At 39.9% G+C, this 17,101-nt stretch overlaps 1 protein-coding gene across 3 annotated transcripts; it reads right to left on the minus strand.

Moving 5' to 3' along the window:
* Positions 1-370: 370 nt before the first annotated feature.
* NUP50 (nucleoporin 50) lies at positions 371-16,846 on the minus strand. 3 transcript variants are annotated; one of them, XM_082059136.1, is made up of 9 exons: positions 16,671-16,846; positions 13,534-13,612; positions 12,247-12,330; positions 10,632-10,827; positions 8,462-9,127; positions 7,393-7,471; positions 6,167-6,285; positions 5,937-6,018; positions 4,290-4,430 (listed from the first exon to the last, which is right to left on the minus strand). In XM_082059136.1, the coding sequence occupies exons 2-8, from the start codon at positions 13,600-13,602 to the stop codon at positions 5,966-5,968; spliced, it is 1,266 nt and encodes a 421-aa protein (XP_081915262.1). In that variant the 5' UTR covers positions 13,603-13,612; positions 16,671-16,846; the 3' UTR covers positions 4,290-4,430; positions 5,937-5,965. The 3 variants fall into 3 exon arrangements, with proteins under 3 accessions (XP_081915260.1, XP_081915261.1, XP_081915262.1); XM_082059134.1 differs by lacking the exon at positions 5,937-6,018 and having other exon boundaries at positions 371-4,430; positions 16,671-16,842; XM_082059135.1 differs by lacking the exon at positions 5,937-6,018 and having other exon boundaries at positions 371-4,430; positions 16,495-16,842.
* Between the last annotated feature and the right edge of the window lie 255 nt (positions 16,847-17,101).

A 17,101-nucleotide genomic window follows, 5' to 3' on the forward strand; every position in this document is an offset into this window, starting at 1 on the left:
TTTCCTCTTAAATCTTTTAATATTCAAGCGGAGGGATTTTTGCATCTCTACAGCCATTCTCTTAGCATGTAAGAAATATTTTGGTGTTGTTTTTTCTCTTTAGTCAAAGGCAGCGCTACCTCCTCCTCCTGAGCTGATTCAGGGCACCGACCTTGCAAGAAGAAAGTGTTTTGGCTGAAGAAAGGATTTTTGCTGAACGGGCTCTGAGCAGTGAGACAGGTTTCAAAGCCGGCCTGAGGAAGGGGCAGGGGAGGACACTGCTCCGCAGGATTTTCTAGGCAGGAGTTCACCTGCAAGCAACTGATTCGTAAAATTCATTTTATTAACACAGTGTTTTACAGTCAAAGTGAAAGGGAAACACACAAGACACTTACCTCCCATTCATTTATTCACATTTTCCGTGGATTTTTGTACAATTCCTCAATGTATTAGAACTAATGAAGACATTGTTACATGACGAGTTATGTGAAACTTAAATATCCACTGAAGAATTCAAAACGGTTTGAAATCTATTAACAATAAACAAATCGTCACATTCAGCATTTTCATTGGATTTATACTAGCTCATGCCACTTCAAATTGTTTAATGTCAGTTAATTTCTGCACACAGGCACCAGCTACAAAATTTTAGCAAATGCAAATAAGTTAAGGCATCAGAAAGAAAGTCTTTAAGGACATTTTAAACGTTACAGTGCTGCAAAGGGAGCTGAACTGAAATTCTTAATAGCAAAGCGTACCTCCTAATTGCTTTATGTTCTACAACATGTTCATTTGAACTTTAAATTTAATTTAAGCCTTCACATCCATCAACCAGAAGGGATTATAGGAACACAGTGTTATGCTCCTAAATAGATTAAGTACAGTACAAAAAAACCCTGCATATAGTAATTTAATATTTTAAAATAAAATTCAAACCAACTGTAATAATCTCCCTTACAGATGATTCTGTTAATTAAAATAAGCAGAGACCTTGATTTTTTTTCTATTTGTGGGAGGTGAGAGGGAAAGATTTCTATGCAGCTGACATTTCAAAATTAAAGCAGAAGAAAGAATGCATGATCCATGAGATACTCCACCACCTATGTAGAGCTAAAACAGGAGGCATTAACTCAAATTATGGAGGAAACTTGCATCTTTAACATCAGCTATCTGATATCCAGCTGTTAAATATACTAAGTATCTACAAAGATACAGGAATGTCTCATTGAGTTGGAATTCTGATCAGAATTCCTTCCCTGTATAGCATGTGCCACTTTGTTAGGAAGGCATTAGTATATTGATTTCTATGCCCTCCACTAACTTTTGCTTTTAAGTCATTTTAGGCCTTTATTTCTGTATCATAATCTCTGAGTTTTTTACAGGATTTAAGTAGTTTAATATTTCTTAACTAGAAACTGACTTGAAGCATCATCAAAATGTGTTTTTATAGAAGTACTGAACAAGGGTTGTGCTTTGTAACTGAACAGAGTGAAAGGTGTATGACTGACTTATCCTGCTTTAGTCCAGGTAATTGCAGGGTCACAATGCACGACGTTGATTAAAAAGTCTAATTTGCAGTAAAATTCTTCCCTGTTCTTTCAGCGGCAACTTTCCCCATGTAAAACGTTTAAAATCGTTATGGTTTTGGCTATATTAACACAAGATTCCGACTACATACCTTCCCCTAGGCTTTACTGATAGATATGTACGTTGCTAAAGAATAAGGTGTCTTAAGTGTTTCCCACAGCTAAAAGAAGATATTATTTGCTACCACGGATATTGAGATCTATTTTTTCCAGCATAATTTATTATTATTCTACTTAATTTTCCTTGCATTCTGTGCTCTCCCTCAGACTGTCCACCCTTACAAACATGCCAGAGAGGCACCGGCCATTATTCAGTTTTGGCAGCTTTGGAATTGGGCCAGATACGTGCATGCGAAACCCCAAGGCCGCCTCACTTCGCAGGCAAATCATAAGGATACGCAGGAAGTTCCATTTGTTTCTCGCTTGTTTAAGTTAGTTGGTCCACATTTCAATGGATGAAGAACGGGTTACACATCCATGAACTTTTGGGAAGTAAACACACACAGACCCGAGACCACCGATACAATCTGTACAGAGTTGCCCTTCGAGCGGGATGCGCAACAAATCTGCTTCCCACATGTGGTCTATAAACCTTTCTGTGCAGCGACACGCGTAAGACACCACAGGCAAAAGACAAAATGCAAAATTAACTGAGCCCTTGGGCATTAAACCTGAGCCTGTATTAATAATGAACTTTCAGGCAACGTTCTGCTTTTCATTCATACACAGTTAACGTGCAAGCCTTCAGCTTTTGGCCTCCAATTTCTCTATTAGCAAGCCTTTTTTTTTTTTAAAGCACATTATTTTAAGGAAAGTAATGTCACTTAGTTTTAATGTTTTAAGTACTGAGCCAGATGCACAAATAAAAAGGCACCAGTTTATATTTCAAATAATATTTGAAATCCTAGCTAAGCTTCCTTTACACTTGTTAAAAATGCAATTCCTGTGACCTCAGTGTAGCTGATATGTGAGCAAAGGCCTTTGTTTTAGAACTTTGGTCAAGGGGGCTATAGATCATACAAAGTTTTCCCTCCTTTTAGTTAAGAGGGGATAAAAAAAAGGCCATAACCTGAATTGTGCAGTCAATGAGGACTAAAGGCAGCCATTTGTCCCCCCCCCTAGAGAGCAGTGGGAAGCAGGTGAGATGTGCTGCATCTCATCAAATGGTGCTACTGTTTTTCCCCCACCCACAGGACACCACTACTGTGGATTTCCAGGTTGCTTGTGAATTTTTTTTTTAAGAATGGGATTTTCTTCTGTGCCACATTAGCCAGAGACAGGCTGGCGTGTTTTCATTCCCCAGAGCTGGTCTGTGTGACAGATCACACAGCAGTTCAAGTTTAATATTAACATCCAGCTCTTGGACAGTTTCCAGAGCTTGAAGTGAAGCAGAAAAAAAACACAATAGGGAAGGTGTTTTCCAGCAAACAAGATTTGAAAAAGAAAAGGATTAAATAACCAAACAAGGTCTGATAAAGTTGAGATGGAAACTGAGACCACAATGATGTTCTGATCCACAAATTATTGCCAAATGGTTAATTTTAACACAGCTGAAAACTAACTTGTAGATTAACCCAGTGCTCCCTACTTTTGTGAGAGAAAGCTTGTCCTAAAGCTGCAAACTACTGCTTTACTTAATGTAACGCAGTAAAGCACTGTAGTTTTAGCACACGGGAAAAATGATTACTGACACACACATTTATGCACGTATTCTTGGTAATGGCCAGAGGCAATATAAAGATCTATAAAAATCCTGAAATTTGTTTGTGAAAAGAGACATCTTCAGAAAAGTACTAGTAGCACGACAAGTACAACATTTACAATTCTGCCTCTGCTGGGTTTCAGTTTTAGCCCAAGGGACAAGGGAGGAATACCTGGGAGGGACCATAATGGAAGTGCAACCCTTGGCCTCTGGCTTGGCAGCAGTCAGCAAATGCCAGCTGTGGTTGTGGTCCAAGTTAAACAGTCTTCCAGTTTTCTGCTTGTACTATTGCACATCATTAGCCTGTTGCTACAGTAAGAACCGAACTGACAGTTCTTCTCTAAGAAACACTACTGTCAACAAGACTACGCAAGCAAATTTTCTTTTAAGTATCTGGAGATGCAGTCTCTGAGTCCCAAAAGCACACGAGTCTGTCAGAGTTAAACCACAGTACAATATATCATATCATTGTTGCTGCAGTACATTGTCGTCACCAACAGCCTGAAAAGTCTCATCAGAATATGACAGACCACTTAAAATTAAAAATCTGGAGTCTAGAAACAGTTTCAACAGTTCAACATCCTCCCTTCTTCAAACAGGGAGTTGTTGCATTGCACTGCAGTCTGTGAGGAAGCTCTGGTACCATTTTTGTACTCTTGATTTCAGTCCCTTCGATCAAATCGACCGGTGTTAAAAACATACGCTTTAGTTTACATCAGTGTGCTTTATCCAGAAGAGGTCCTGCATTTAGATAGTGAAAAATGAGGGAGCACAGTCCAACACTTGTGTTCTGTTAAAGCTTTTATTAGCTAGTTTAGCTTTTCCTCACAGGATTTTTCCATAATTCCTCTAACAGTTCTTAATATCAGAGTAGAGTTAAGTGTTCAAGTGAAGATACGGCAGAAGAAAAGAGCAGCAGCAGTTTGGCAATAATTCTTCAGATCACTGACTGCAACTTATTTAAGCCTCCTTTTTCTCCAGTAAGATTTTGTGCAACTCATCTGCATCCTCACTTGTTTTCACCCTTATTAACATAGTGACAGGAACAGATGGATTCTTCTCATCAATCGGTGGATTAGGAACACAGACTATAAGAACATTGTTTTTTCCGGTTCTTGTACATGGCATCTTAGGTGGAATTAGAACATTCAACAGTATGTTTCCTGCATATGAGCAAAAAAATTAAAATTAGCAATTTTTCACCTTTTATCATAATACCAGTTATGTTAGTGTATATATATATATATTTAAGTTTGTGTTTGGAAGGAAGGCAATTCACTGATGTCATATATACTTGTGTCTTATCCTTCCCTAAGCATCTACTCATGGCCACTGTTCTTACAGATTTATTTCCTCATTAGGAACAAGGAAATCTCTGACACTACTGTGTCTTCCTTTTTTAATGGAAGGAGTTTAAACAATAGCAGATTATAGTAGGGGCACACAAGAAAAAAAGAAGGGGACATGGGAGAAGCAGCAAATGAGGACGCAAGTCACAGAGCTTAGTTTATGCTTATGCAAGTTACTCATTCTGACCATCAAGCACAGTTCATATGCAAAGCAAAATGTTAGCTTGAACACACAGACCTGTCAATCTAAAACTGACAAACTACGGTAGAATAAGTACTTTGTATCCTCAAGTTGTACAACACATCTGATGTGGTCTACCTCTGGGTTACTAACAATAGCTCTATGTCAAGTTGTTAAATTATGTAGGGAATTTGAGAGCTTCAGTACTACTGGTCTATTAAAACAGTTGCAAACTCAAATTTGCTTCCAGGAAGATGCACACATTTTGTAAACCTGGTAAATAGTTTAGAACATGGCAGCAGTATTTAGGGAAAAGTCCATCCTCACCTTCCTTTCCAGTTCAGTTTTTCAATACAGTGAGATGTTAGGAAAGGATTATGGCTCTGTGTGAGACAGCAAAAAGGAAAGTGTGCATCGCTATGATTGCAGTGGCTTCTAGAAACCAATGCTTGGAAACAAGACAAATGCCTTAGTGTACTCCTCAGGTCTTTCATAACCACATTTATTCCATTTTATGGAACTGGATCTCACATGCAAGTTCATTGAAATTAGGTACTGAAGTGTAGCAAAGCTTCCCAACAATGAGTATAAAAACATTGATTTGCACAGTTCAAGAGTGTAAACACTCTTCAGCCAGAATATTACACCTTAAAATCTTTAATACATCAGGTCCCTCTAGCTTCCAAAAGCGAAGAAATGGTTGGGGTTTTTTTCTCTTTAATTAGCTGTATGTGCTAATGTTGATTTCAGAAGATACTCTGAAGTTTCTCTAATATTGTACTCTCAACCTACCATTTGTGATCCAACTGAAGGTAGCTAAACACAGTGCAACAGCTGGACTTGAGCATGCATTTTAAGAGCAATGCATCTAGCAAAATCCTGCATGCCTGATCTATATAGTGATAGTGCGCTCAGAGTACAATGGATGTCTACCCACACAGCCAACTATTTACACATTCAGGATGAACTGCAGATAAACGACAGTTGGCCTCAGCAGAAAGTTTGTTCCTCTTCATCACAGCTTATACACAAGTATTTCATTGTGGATCTTAAGCCATGCTTCAAAGCCACTCAACAGTTCAGGGATGGAGAAAAGCTATTAGAAAAAGGCAGCAGGGGGGAGGAATACCCAAACATACACCACAACTTTATACTTCCTTGCACTGCTTCATGTGCACTCTTTGGTAATCTCATTAGGGGCATCCAATTGCTTGTTCAGTACTTGAAATTATAAAAAACAAACAAACAAAAAAAGGTAGAAAGGTTTTCACACTTGTCTGTTATGCTGTGTAACCAAAAAAAAAGAAAAATCCTAATGCTTAGCATGGAATTTCACTTCAAGACTTGCTACTAGAAGAAATTTATTTACCTAAATTGGTGTCTGCTCGGACTAGGAGCTGAGTTTTTTCATTCCCTGCTGGTTTTAAGTGTAATGTTCCTACACCTTTTTCTTTAAATTCATTTTCCTTTTTGTAGAACAGTTTGCACCTGTGGAAAAAAAAAAAAAACAAAAAAAAAACAGAATACACAACCTAGTTTGTGAAGATATGTAAAGATTAAAGTCCCTCAACAAAGATATCTCACAAATATACACACACATATAATACACGTATACATCTGACTCACAGTAAGCCAATACTTTAACAATAAGCAGGAGCTAACATGCTGTGAGTAGCATAAGTCTTTATTCTTCTTGACCTTGTTTCATATGCTAACAGATCGTGCTTCCAGTTCTCAAAGAGGAATTTACTTATTTCTTTCAGTACTAAAATAACAAACTCATTACTTTCAGGGAAAAGTAAAATGCACAGCAACCTGTACTCAGGGTCTATAATGAGTAACAACTGTAAGCTACTGTTTAAAACCACTAATTACAAAACCATAAGAATTTGCTGTATAATATATTGTTATAATATTACTTTTAAGTAAAATTTAAAGACTTTTTTTTAAGTGAAGCTCCAATAAACCTAACACCATTCTTCATAAATTAGCACATACCTTGTCTCAGATAAGGCAAATGACTTTTTGTAGAAGGACAAATTCTATGCCAAGTGTTATGCAAACGTGTAATTATTTGGACTACTGAGCATGCCTTGAAAAACTGCTTCTAGTAGAGGGAGTCTCACTCGGAACTTAAAAGTACAACTTGTTCACTCCTTCATACAACAATCAGCATTTTCCAGCTGAAGAGTCTTTAGGCTATGCAAACAGCTGAACATCTGACTGATTTTTTAGAAGTACAGTATGTTATTTCTGTGGTACAAGCCCTACAGTTTAAACTTACTAAACCTGATAAATGCAGAAACATCTTCATTTATAAAAGAAAAAAAAAAAAATCACAAAAAATATCACAGGTAGAACACAAACTAGTTATCAGTGCTGTGCCCAAGCTACAAGAATTTTGGGAAGATCTTACGCCCTTTTGTACAAGTGGAACTTCATAATCTATATGGTTTCCTAACAAGCTTTATTAACTAGGAAGTTAAGAACGCATACATCATTAGTTATGCACGGCAGTGGTGAAAAATAGCAATACGCAGCTATGAATTTTAGTCATTATTATTCTATTCACTATTCCAAGTTGAAGTCACTTACTTCTTTGAGTAGAAAGCATCATCCTCTTTTATTTCATTAACAATGACTTTTGGTGGCTCTTCTTCCTCCTCTTCTCCTCCTTTAAATAAAAAGTTTTAATACATTTTATATGTTAATGTTGTGTTGTAATGTAAATCTGGAAGGTATTTTTGGCATTGTATTAGAACTAGCTTATGGATGCTGTATTTGCCATAGACACATACAGCCTGTCAATAATTGCCAAAATACATTTAAATCAATCTGGGCTCTAAAGCGGCTTCAGACAAATATCTGTCTTCTTACTCAACCACACCCCTGAGGCAACTTTATGCTCATCTTCAGTTTAAATGGGATGGCAATATCCAACCACCACCAAACAATCAAAAAGTACAAAGCTTAACAAGTCAAACTTAAGTCAAAACCTTCTAGTGGGGAGAAGAGTTGTAACATTTCAAAGAATAGTCTCCACAAACGGGCTCAAGTGAAGCATAATATAATAAATGCCTCCAACAGCCAAGTTTGATTTGGGGACAGGGTCATCAGTTGCAGGCATGACAGCCAAGAGACAGTGGCGGGATTATGCCCTTCCAGTCCCTCAACTGCTGGGATTTCTATCAGCTTACTGTATCCAGTTTAGGTAAATCGCAGAGTAAAACTGTCAGGTAGCGTGCAACATTATTTGCCTTACAATCATTAAGTAGGTTGTATGAAACTGTTCTATATCTCGTGCATTTTGCTGAGAGGATCTCTATTGGGAATAGCAGGACTGAAATGCCCTGCAGGCTCAAAGATGAAAAAAACGGTTGCTTTAAATGTCATCAAGTCTTGTGTTCAGCTGAAGAATTGTATTCTATTACAGAAAGTATAAACCTGACAGAAATACATAGGTTTTGATAACCATATACTTTTAGTGTTACTTAAACAGTATGCAAGACTGACGTATTTCCAGACTAGTGGTACAGCTTTGCACTTGCAAATTCAAGAACAATTATGATCTAGTTCAACTTAGTATTATTTCACCTTTGCAGTATTCTTAAGCCACATACATTCACACCTTACTGTTAAAATAATCATTTTAAATAGAATTTACCTTTATCATCATTACTGCCACTTTCTGTCTGAGCTTCCAATATATTGGTGGATACTGCAGAGGCAGGTTTAGTCTGGTTTGTATCTTTTCCAAAAAAGCCTGAATTTCCAGGAGAAAATGAGAAACTACTAAGTGTTCCTGAACCAATGGAACCCAAGAGAGAACTGTCGACACTCTTGCCAAAATTAAAAGAGACAGTTGATGTAGCTCCTAATGATGGGTCTTTTTTTTCAGGTGCAGCTTCAGGTTTTTTGTCCAAGGTATCCTCAGTTTTGTTGTTGCTGAACAAAAATGTTGTTCCTTGCTGCAGCTTTGAATTCCCAAATGTAGAAACTGTTGACTGAGAGCCAGGTGTCTTGTTGCTTTCGTTTTCAGAGCCACTATCGCTACTGCTTCCATGTTGCTGTTCAATATTTGCTAAATACTTCTCATAGTCTCTAAAGATGGGTGTCAGGTCACATAGTGGGTTTGTGTTTACATGCTTAACTATCCAGTCACGCACAGAACAGTTTAAAGCCGCCAACTGCTTGTGGTAAACACTAGAGCTACAAACTTTACTCTGAGCGTAGCCAGATGAGGACGGTTGACTGCCACCATTAGCTTTTGGGCTTGCAGCCTTTTTCTCAGTAAATGCAGTAGTAGCGGGACCATTGGACATTGTGGATCCTATTAGAAGAAAAACACGGTTTAGAACAGGGGTATTAAACTGATTTTCACCGGGGGCCACATCAGCCTCATGGTCATCTTCAAAGGACTGAATGTAATTTTAGGACTGTACAAATGTAACTACTCCTACATTTATACAGTTGTAAAATTACATTCGGCCCTTTGAAGGTGACCGCGAGGCTGATGTGGCCCCCAGTGAAAATCAGTTTGACACCCCTGGTTTAGAACTTCTTTTTCCAGAAAGCACAGTTCTCATAAAAACCTAAACTAAATGTTCTCAATATTTCTTTATCAAATCGCTCATTCTTGCTCAGTTATGTACCCTCTTTTATCACAACACTGTGTACTAGATACAAATAAATAGACAATGCTGTGAAAGTCATCTAAGCACACTAAGTTTAGAAAAGTTAGTTCAGGGATAGACAAAGGAGATGGAGCACACAGTTGTATTAAAAAAATAGAAAGAAATTGTACAGAATAATGTTTAGTAAAATATAATTTTGTATTTTACCAAACCCCTCAAAATCTTAAGTTTTACCAAGCTGTAACAGTTATTAAGACAAAATACTCAGTTATCTCTTGCTACTTGTGCTTTAAAAAAAAATCCCTGAACACACTAGCCCATGATTTTGCACATTTTTGAATGGCATCTGTTTAAAGCTATAATAAGCAAATCAAGAAAAATCCTCATTAAATAATTAAGTTTCTCCCAATTTAGTTAAGCTCACTGAAATTAAGTTACTCGAGACTTCAGACTCCACCATATTTCTACTCTGGGGCATGCTGACTCTAAAACAGTGGCATGCTTAACATTTCTGCATCTCCAGCACAAAGAAATGGAATTAATATTCTTCAGGGACTACCAAAGCAAGAAACCGGAGTTAGAACTGCCAAAATATTTCAAGTGTCTTGAAATGTAGGTATAAATGTAACAGATAAAATTCTAGTAAGACCATTTGCAATATAAGATGTACCCGGAATAATGTTATGACTTTAGTTATGCAGCATATATGTAGCAAGAACTGCAAAAACTACTAGAACAAGACCTTAAAAACCAACCAACCAAAAAAAAAAAAAAAAAAAACCAAACACAAAGAAAACAACAAAGAAACAAAACCAAACCACCCACGCACAAGGAAACTGCAGTCCTACTAAAGGGACATTTCCATTAGGATTTATTTTAATTAAATTCAGATAACTGGGACAATTATTTAACTGGAACATGTTATCAGGTGTTTTATACTGTTTAGAGGATGTCTTATGCCAATGCGTTCCATCCCCATTTTTTGACCTCTAATATTAGACCAAATATGAATTTAGTTTCCACCTCTTAAAAGAGAATGCATTTGATAACTTGTCCCTCCAGCAGTCTAAAATCTAAAGAGGAATAAAGTCTCAAAACAGAACTATAAGGCAGTTTGAATTTGGTTTTCACTATTAAATTAACCCTATACATTTTACGGCTGAATTTGTGGATAAATATGTACACTTATTTAAAACTTACCAAATGCTGATTGTGTTTCCGAGGTGGTCTTCAAACTGCTGAAAGAAGGAGTGCTAGAGACACTACTGCTTCCATTCAACAGCCCTTCTAAAGGCTTTATTCCTGCACCATTACCAAATCCGCTGAAGCCACCTCCTCCTTTTCCAGAAGGCAATATAAAGCCTTTAAATCCTTTAAAAGCTCCTCCACTTTCAGACTGGGGAGAGACCAAAAAAAGACAGACAACCAGTTACATACACCTCCTCCACAAAAATCTTATTCCCACTTAATATTCCACTTAGTTTACCCTGGTTCAGCATGTCATTCTGTGTATTATTCTAAGTCAGCTATGTAAACAAAATTAATAGCTTCCTTATGACACATATTGCTGCTATTTTTAAAGGACTCAGACATTTAGTATGAAAATAAACTAGATCTAGGAAGTGGATACATAAAACTTATTCAGAGCAGCGGATGTGTTTAACTACCTATTTAGACATTCATAGCATGTTGTTTTCTTTAAATAATTACTTAGCAATATGTAATTGCAGGCTTATTTTCAGCAACTTTTATCATTTACAACCGCAATTAGAATCTAACACTTCAAGCCACTCATCAAAACAGCATACTTTGGTAGTCACCTATGCAAAGTTTAAGTGATTTACCAGAAATATTCCAATAGAACTGACAGGAGAAGCAAAGATAGACTGTACTTGATAAACTAATATGTATGGTTTCTTTCTTGCATCACCTTTTCCCAGTACAATCTTTTAATTAACCACACCCTTTGCCACATTTGTGGCTAATACTACTATAGGCAAAAATGGGATAGGACAGCTTCCTCATTTCCATTGCTTGGACAGCAGCACGCAAATCAAAAGCATGGGAGATAAGTGCCTAGTCCCATTCAAGCCAAAAATCAATTCGAGTGACAGGTAAAGTTTCTGTCCTATTTCTAACATGGGGCATGGACTGCTGAAAGAATGTTTCATGGAAAGATATAAGACAAAGGATCTGTCAGGGATTTTTGAAAGGACATTTTGTTGGACTGGGTTAGTGCTTTCACAGGAACTAAACCTGTAACAAAAGCCAACTTCCTTTCAATTTTCAATTTGTTGTTGCAAAAAGTAGGTGGCACCAAAGCCTCATGGGGGGTAGTGGGAAGTTGCAGCATTCTTAACAAAAGACATCTTTTTAATTCTCAGTTCAGCTTAGTATTTTGGCTTTTAGTTATTTAGCCTCTGAGACATCCCCGACCCACCAGCATAGATAACTAGTAACTTTTTATTTTCAAGTTTCCACCTCTGCAAAGAATAAAACTGAAACAGTTTGCATGCTGTTTTACCCATCTGTAGATGACACTGTATGTGAAACACTCCACATTTATACTTCAAAAAGACATTTCCCTTCACCCAGTCAGTACTAGTATTACCCATTTCTCATTCTCACCTTATTCTTGCTATGGAGCAGTAAGTGAAAATTAATTTGTGTGTATGAGCTGACTAGTTGCATATACCTTCTAAATGTTAGCTTTGTGCAATATTATTACAAGCCCAAATAAGAAAAAAAATGAACACTGGTGTCATATTTTGCAACTGAGTCAAACTACAACATTAATGCCCAGTGATTACATTACCTCTGATCCAACATTTCGGCGCTTGGCTTTTTTAATAGCTCTGTTCTTCAGGACTTCCTCGCTAGCAACTGAGAATGTTCCCACCTTTAAGAAGTAGTTATAGAATCATTAGTGAAATTTTCAGAATGTCATAAAGTCTCAATCTCATAAAGCCATAAAGTCTCAGAATCTCATAAAGTCATCATAGTCTAAAGAGATGGCTGAGATAAGTTTTTGAACACAACTGTAGCACTTCCCCCTAACAAATAAGAGAAGTTAAAAAAAACAAAACCAAACCACCACACACACACAGAGCACAGTACTGCGATTAGCCTGCCAGCTACTTGAACTTAAGTTGATACTTTCAAAACTCTGTCTTTCTGGTTCTGCATTACATTTTCCATCATGCAATCTCAATTTCATTACGACAAATAGATGAAGAATTTTTTTTTTAACAAAGCTGTAAGATATCTTCGCTGAAAGTAATGTCAGTATTGCACTGTTACAAAAAAGCTTCAGCTTGGAGAAGGTATAGAGATGTATAACCTAAGTCAATCTCCTGCAGTCTGCTGTAGTTCAAGTATTAGAAAAAGCTAATGACTAACTACTACTATGACTAACTAATAAAAAAGGAAATTAAGTTTTCTTAAATTCAGATCTCTGGAAGAGTACCATCAGTTTTCTTTCTCACATTTTATAGGCCTAAACATTTCATACTTTCAGTAGCACAGAGGCTAGCACAGTTTGTTTAGGGATTATACATGAGCCATAAGTAAGTATGAGACACTAAACAGGAAAATCTCATTTTACTATTAGATGAAATTTATCATTTGACTGTTGGCTTAATTCCTTTGGCTGTGTAGGGACATCCAGCTAAGCACTCCAAATTAACATATTTCTGAAATTATCTATTACTGACCTTTAAGAAAAACAGACACAAGACGTGAAGAAAATTTAGCTCAAGAAATCAAAACCACTTTTCTTGTGAACTCAATAAATACCCATCACACATCTGAAGAGTTCAAAAGCATTATGCATCTTAGCAAGCCTGAGGTTCACTTTAGAAATGTAAAATTCCTTTTCCCTGAGCTGCTCATGTCATTTTAACTATTAAAAGCTGCTTTGCCATATGGTCTGCATATACTGGAAGCTTTATTAAAAAAAAAAAAATCACATACACAGAATTATCTTTAACTGCTACACTTCTAACCAGTTTTACTGTAGATTTCACCCACAACATAAATATCACATGTAAATAAGTACCCTACTACCTGCAGTGGTGTGGGGGGAATCTAATGTATAACTTACCTCCTCAGCCTCATCCTCCTGATCCCAGTTTCTGTCAGTCAGTTCCTTCTCTGCAATTCTCTTTGCCATTTTTCCACACCTGTGTGGGGGGAAAAAAAAAAAATATTCAATGAAATTCTAAGCAACAGTAATCTGCAATTTGTATTACTTAGAACAAGTAATGGGAATCTGAGTTTGTATAGAAGTAGGTCAAAATTGGAATGACAGTTGAAAATGAAATTGCTAACAAACATTGCAGCAACAATCAACAGCACTTGAAATAAAAGTTATTGTGTTAAGCCACATTTGACCTTAAATTTAAACAACAGAAACACACAGTTCAATTATGGCATACGTTTTCTTTAGTAGCAATGCTGGCTAGAGAAATTCCTTTCAGTCTCATAACCTATTATATCCCTGATCAACACTTACTCTGAAGGGCTACAAAAAGAAAAAAGATCTAGTTAAAACATTTCATGTCCCACTCCATCTTGCCTCAAGATACCCATGCAAGCAGCAAGATAAAAGTAACCTGGTTTACAGCATCTAAAATAAATACTGATGAGGACCTACTAAAGCAACAGGACAAAAAGCTTGGGTAAGACTCAAGACAATGCTCTACTACAAGAAAATACAGGATTGGTAGAATGTTACTAATTAGAAATCTGAAAAATTCTATTTGAAATAAATTGGATCATTTTTTCTCCAAAGGACACATAAAGCGTATAATGGATTTTAGAGCAATTACTGTGAGAAGCCATCATCATTTAGCCAGTTACCTCTGCAATGTAAAGGAAAATCAACTCTGAAGAAGGAATGTCTGTAATAGGTCTGAGTTCAAATTTACTAAAGTACAACTTACCAGCTGTGTGCAAAAACAAGGAACAAATCCAGCTATGCTAGTTTGTATCTGAAAGACTTGGCAAGCAATCACATTGCTCAGATTTTATATGAAAAAGTTTTTTTATTACGATTATATCAACTGCCACTAACTATGAAAACTCTTCAAAGAAAATACGTCAGTTTGTAGCAATTTAGGTCTTGAGCAAGCACAAGAATTAAAATGCTTAAAAAACCTTGAGTTTGTGATTCAGACCAGATTAAAAAATTCCACAAATAGTTGAATTTCAGAGCTGTAAATGATAATGATACATGATTACAGCACATCTTGCTTAACCAATTAAATATTTTTAAACAGAACAGTAAATCCAGCTGCACAGTGGTCTTACAGAGATCACAAGTCAAAGCCATGAATTTTGGTTCGCCACACTTCAAAAATGCAGCCAAGTTATTAGGATCTTTTGGAAGTACAGTGCCAACAGACTGGTTTATGTAAATGCTTTAAAATGGCACAGACCACACCATACTGAAAGTAGAGGCCCTTCCATCCCCTGCATGATTCTCAGCAGACTGGCGAACTATTTAAATCTAACGCATTAGAAATAAAAAATAAAAATACTGATTTAAAAGTCATATTGGCTTCCCAGCTGAGTTTCCCACAAGGGTATACAAACACTTGCAACCAGAAGAAGACAAGATTGCATCTCTTTGGCAGCAGCCACAGCTCAAAGGCTAGCAGGACCTAGAATTACACCATTGAATTCCACAGCAGATCAAATTACCACTATTAACACAGCCACCGAAGCACGACAAACACATTAACTAGAAAGCCTGTTCTCCACTAATAGAAGAGGGGTAAACCTGTTGGCCTTGGCTCCAGGTTCCTTGCACCTACCCGTGTTTACACGATTTCTCTATGTCAATAGTGAAAACGGAGCAGACAACAGAATCTTAAATAAGCAAAGACACTGCCAAGAGAATCCTAGACGTGTTTTCTAACCTGTGAAACAAGAAGCAACACAAAACCATCTCTATCTAAAATTCACAACCCTCAAGAAGTTTTTTGTAGCAAATAGTCGGAAGAGGTTGAGATGGGAGTATTTTGAGAAACAGCTTTTTTTATTAAAAACAAACACACAACTACAACAAAAACAAACCCACAATATAGACGTTTTGTTGAGCTACAAAAATTCACCTAGTAACTACAGGTGCCCTATTCAACACAGCAGTTTGGAAACAAGATTTAGTTTTAACACGACATCACCCCTCTACCGGAAGGCTACAAAACTCGCACTGTCGGAGCGCCCAACCTTAAACCCCGGCAGCGCAAGAAGCCCCTGGCACCTCATTCATCGCACTTGCGAGACCGAGGGCACTCAGCACCGCAGACACTCCTGGGGTCCCGGGCTGTGTGCCAGAGCAAGCCGGGCCGGGGGCTGGTGCAGCCGGCTGCCACCCGGGAGCTGAGCCACGTTTCTCCTTCCCCGGGCAGACCTTCGGTTTCGGCGGAGGCTCTTTCGGTTTAACATAAGAGTCCCGCCTGCTTCCTTTTCAAAGGCCTCCGAAGTTCCTCTCTCCCCTCTTCCCCGCGCCCCCCACCCCCAATTAGAGGGCAGCTTAGTGCTTTTACAACGTCGGGACGCGCTTCGACTCCCGCCACGCTACAGCTGGACCAAAACGCCATCACCCCCCCCGCCCCGCAGCACAGCGAACTAGGTCCTACGGAGCCGGGAGGCTGCCAGGGTGAATTCCCTCCCTGCTCGGCATCCCCTCTGCCTCAGGCCCACCGGTGAGATGTGCGGCCGGGACAGGCCACCCCTCCTCCTTACCCCCATGTGACACCCAAGCGCTCCCTCCAGGGAAGGCGACGCCGGCGGCCAGGCCGCCGTGGGGTGGGGAGGCCCGCAGGGAGACGCGCACGCACGGGCAGGCGTCCCGAAGGAGACACCAGCTCGCCAGGAGCAGGACGATCTCCCTCCGGGGACGCCGGCACGTCCGCCCGCTCTAAGCAGCCCACCCGGGCCGACTGCCGGGCTGGGCCCTCCCCCGCGGCGTGTCCCGCACTCCCCCCCCCACCCCGCGCACGTAAAAGGCACCAGTGCGGGCGATCCCAGGAGCGGAGAGGGGAGCGCAGGTACTCACCCCCGCGGGGCGTCCCCCCCCGTGCGCGGGGCCGGGCGGGCGGCTCTCCCCCGCGGCGCCGGGCTGCGGGGCCGCGGCTGCGGCTGTGGCGGGCGAGAGGCGGAGTCTGGTCGCAGGCTGCCCGGGCCCGGAACCCGCTCACCATCCCCCAGCCAGGCCCTCCGCCCGCACTATACCTCCGCGGCTTTGCCGACGTCGCTCAACCCGCCGCCGCCGTTTTATCCCTCCTGAAAGACGGGGGATATATTGTTTTTAAGAAGCGAGAGGCACTGTCCACCGCCCTCCCCGCGGCCGCCTCCCCCGCGCATGCGCCCCGCTCCTCCCGCGGCCGGCGCGGCGGGGTGGGCAGGGGGAGGGCAGAGGGACGGAACCGGCGGCCCCGCCTCCGCCTGCTGGGGCGCGGGTCACGTGGCCGCGGCGGCCCAATGGGCGGGCTCACCCTCCCAACGGCCGGCGGGGCTGCGCATGCTCACTGAGGGAGTGACGCCCTCGCGCCGGCCGTTCGAATTGTGGTCACGTGGCCGGCGCCTTCATTCCCTCCCCCTTCCGGTGTTGGCCCGCGTTGAGGCGGCGGAGCCGGTTCCGCGGGGAATGGGGGCTGCGATCC

This window comes from Streptopelia decaocto, assembly GCF_964273445.1.
Source record: "Streptopelia decaocto genome assembly, chromosome: 1".
Lineage (NCBI taxonomy): Eukaryota > Metazoa > Chordata > Aves > Columbiformes > Columbidae > Streptopelia > Streptopelia decaocto.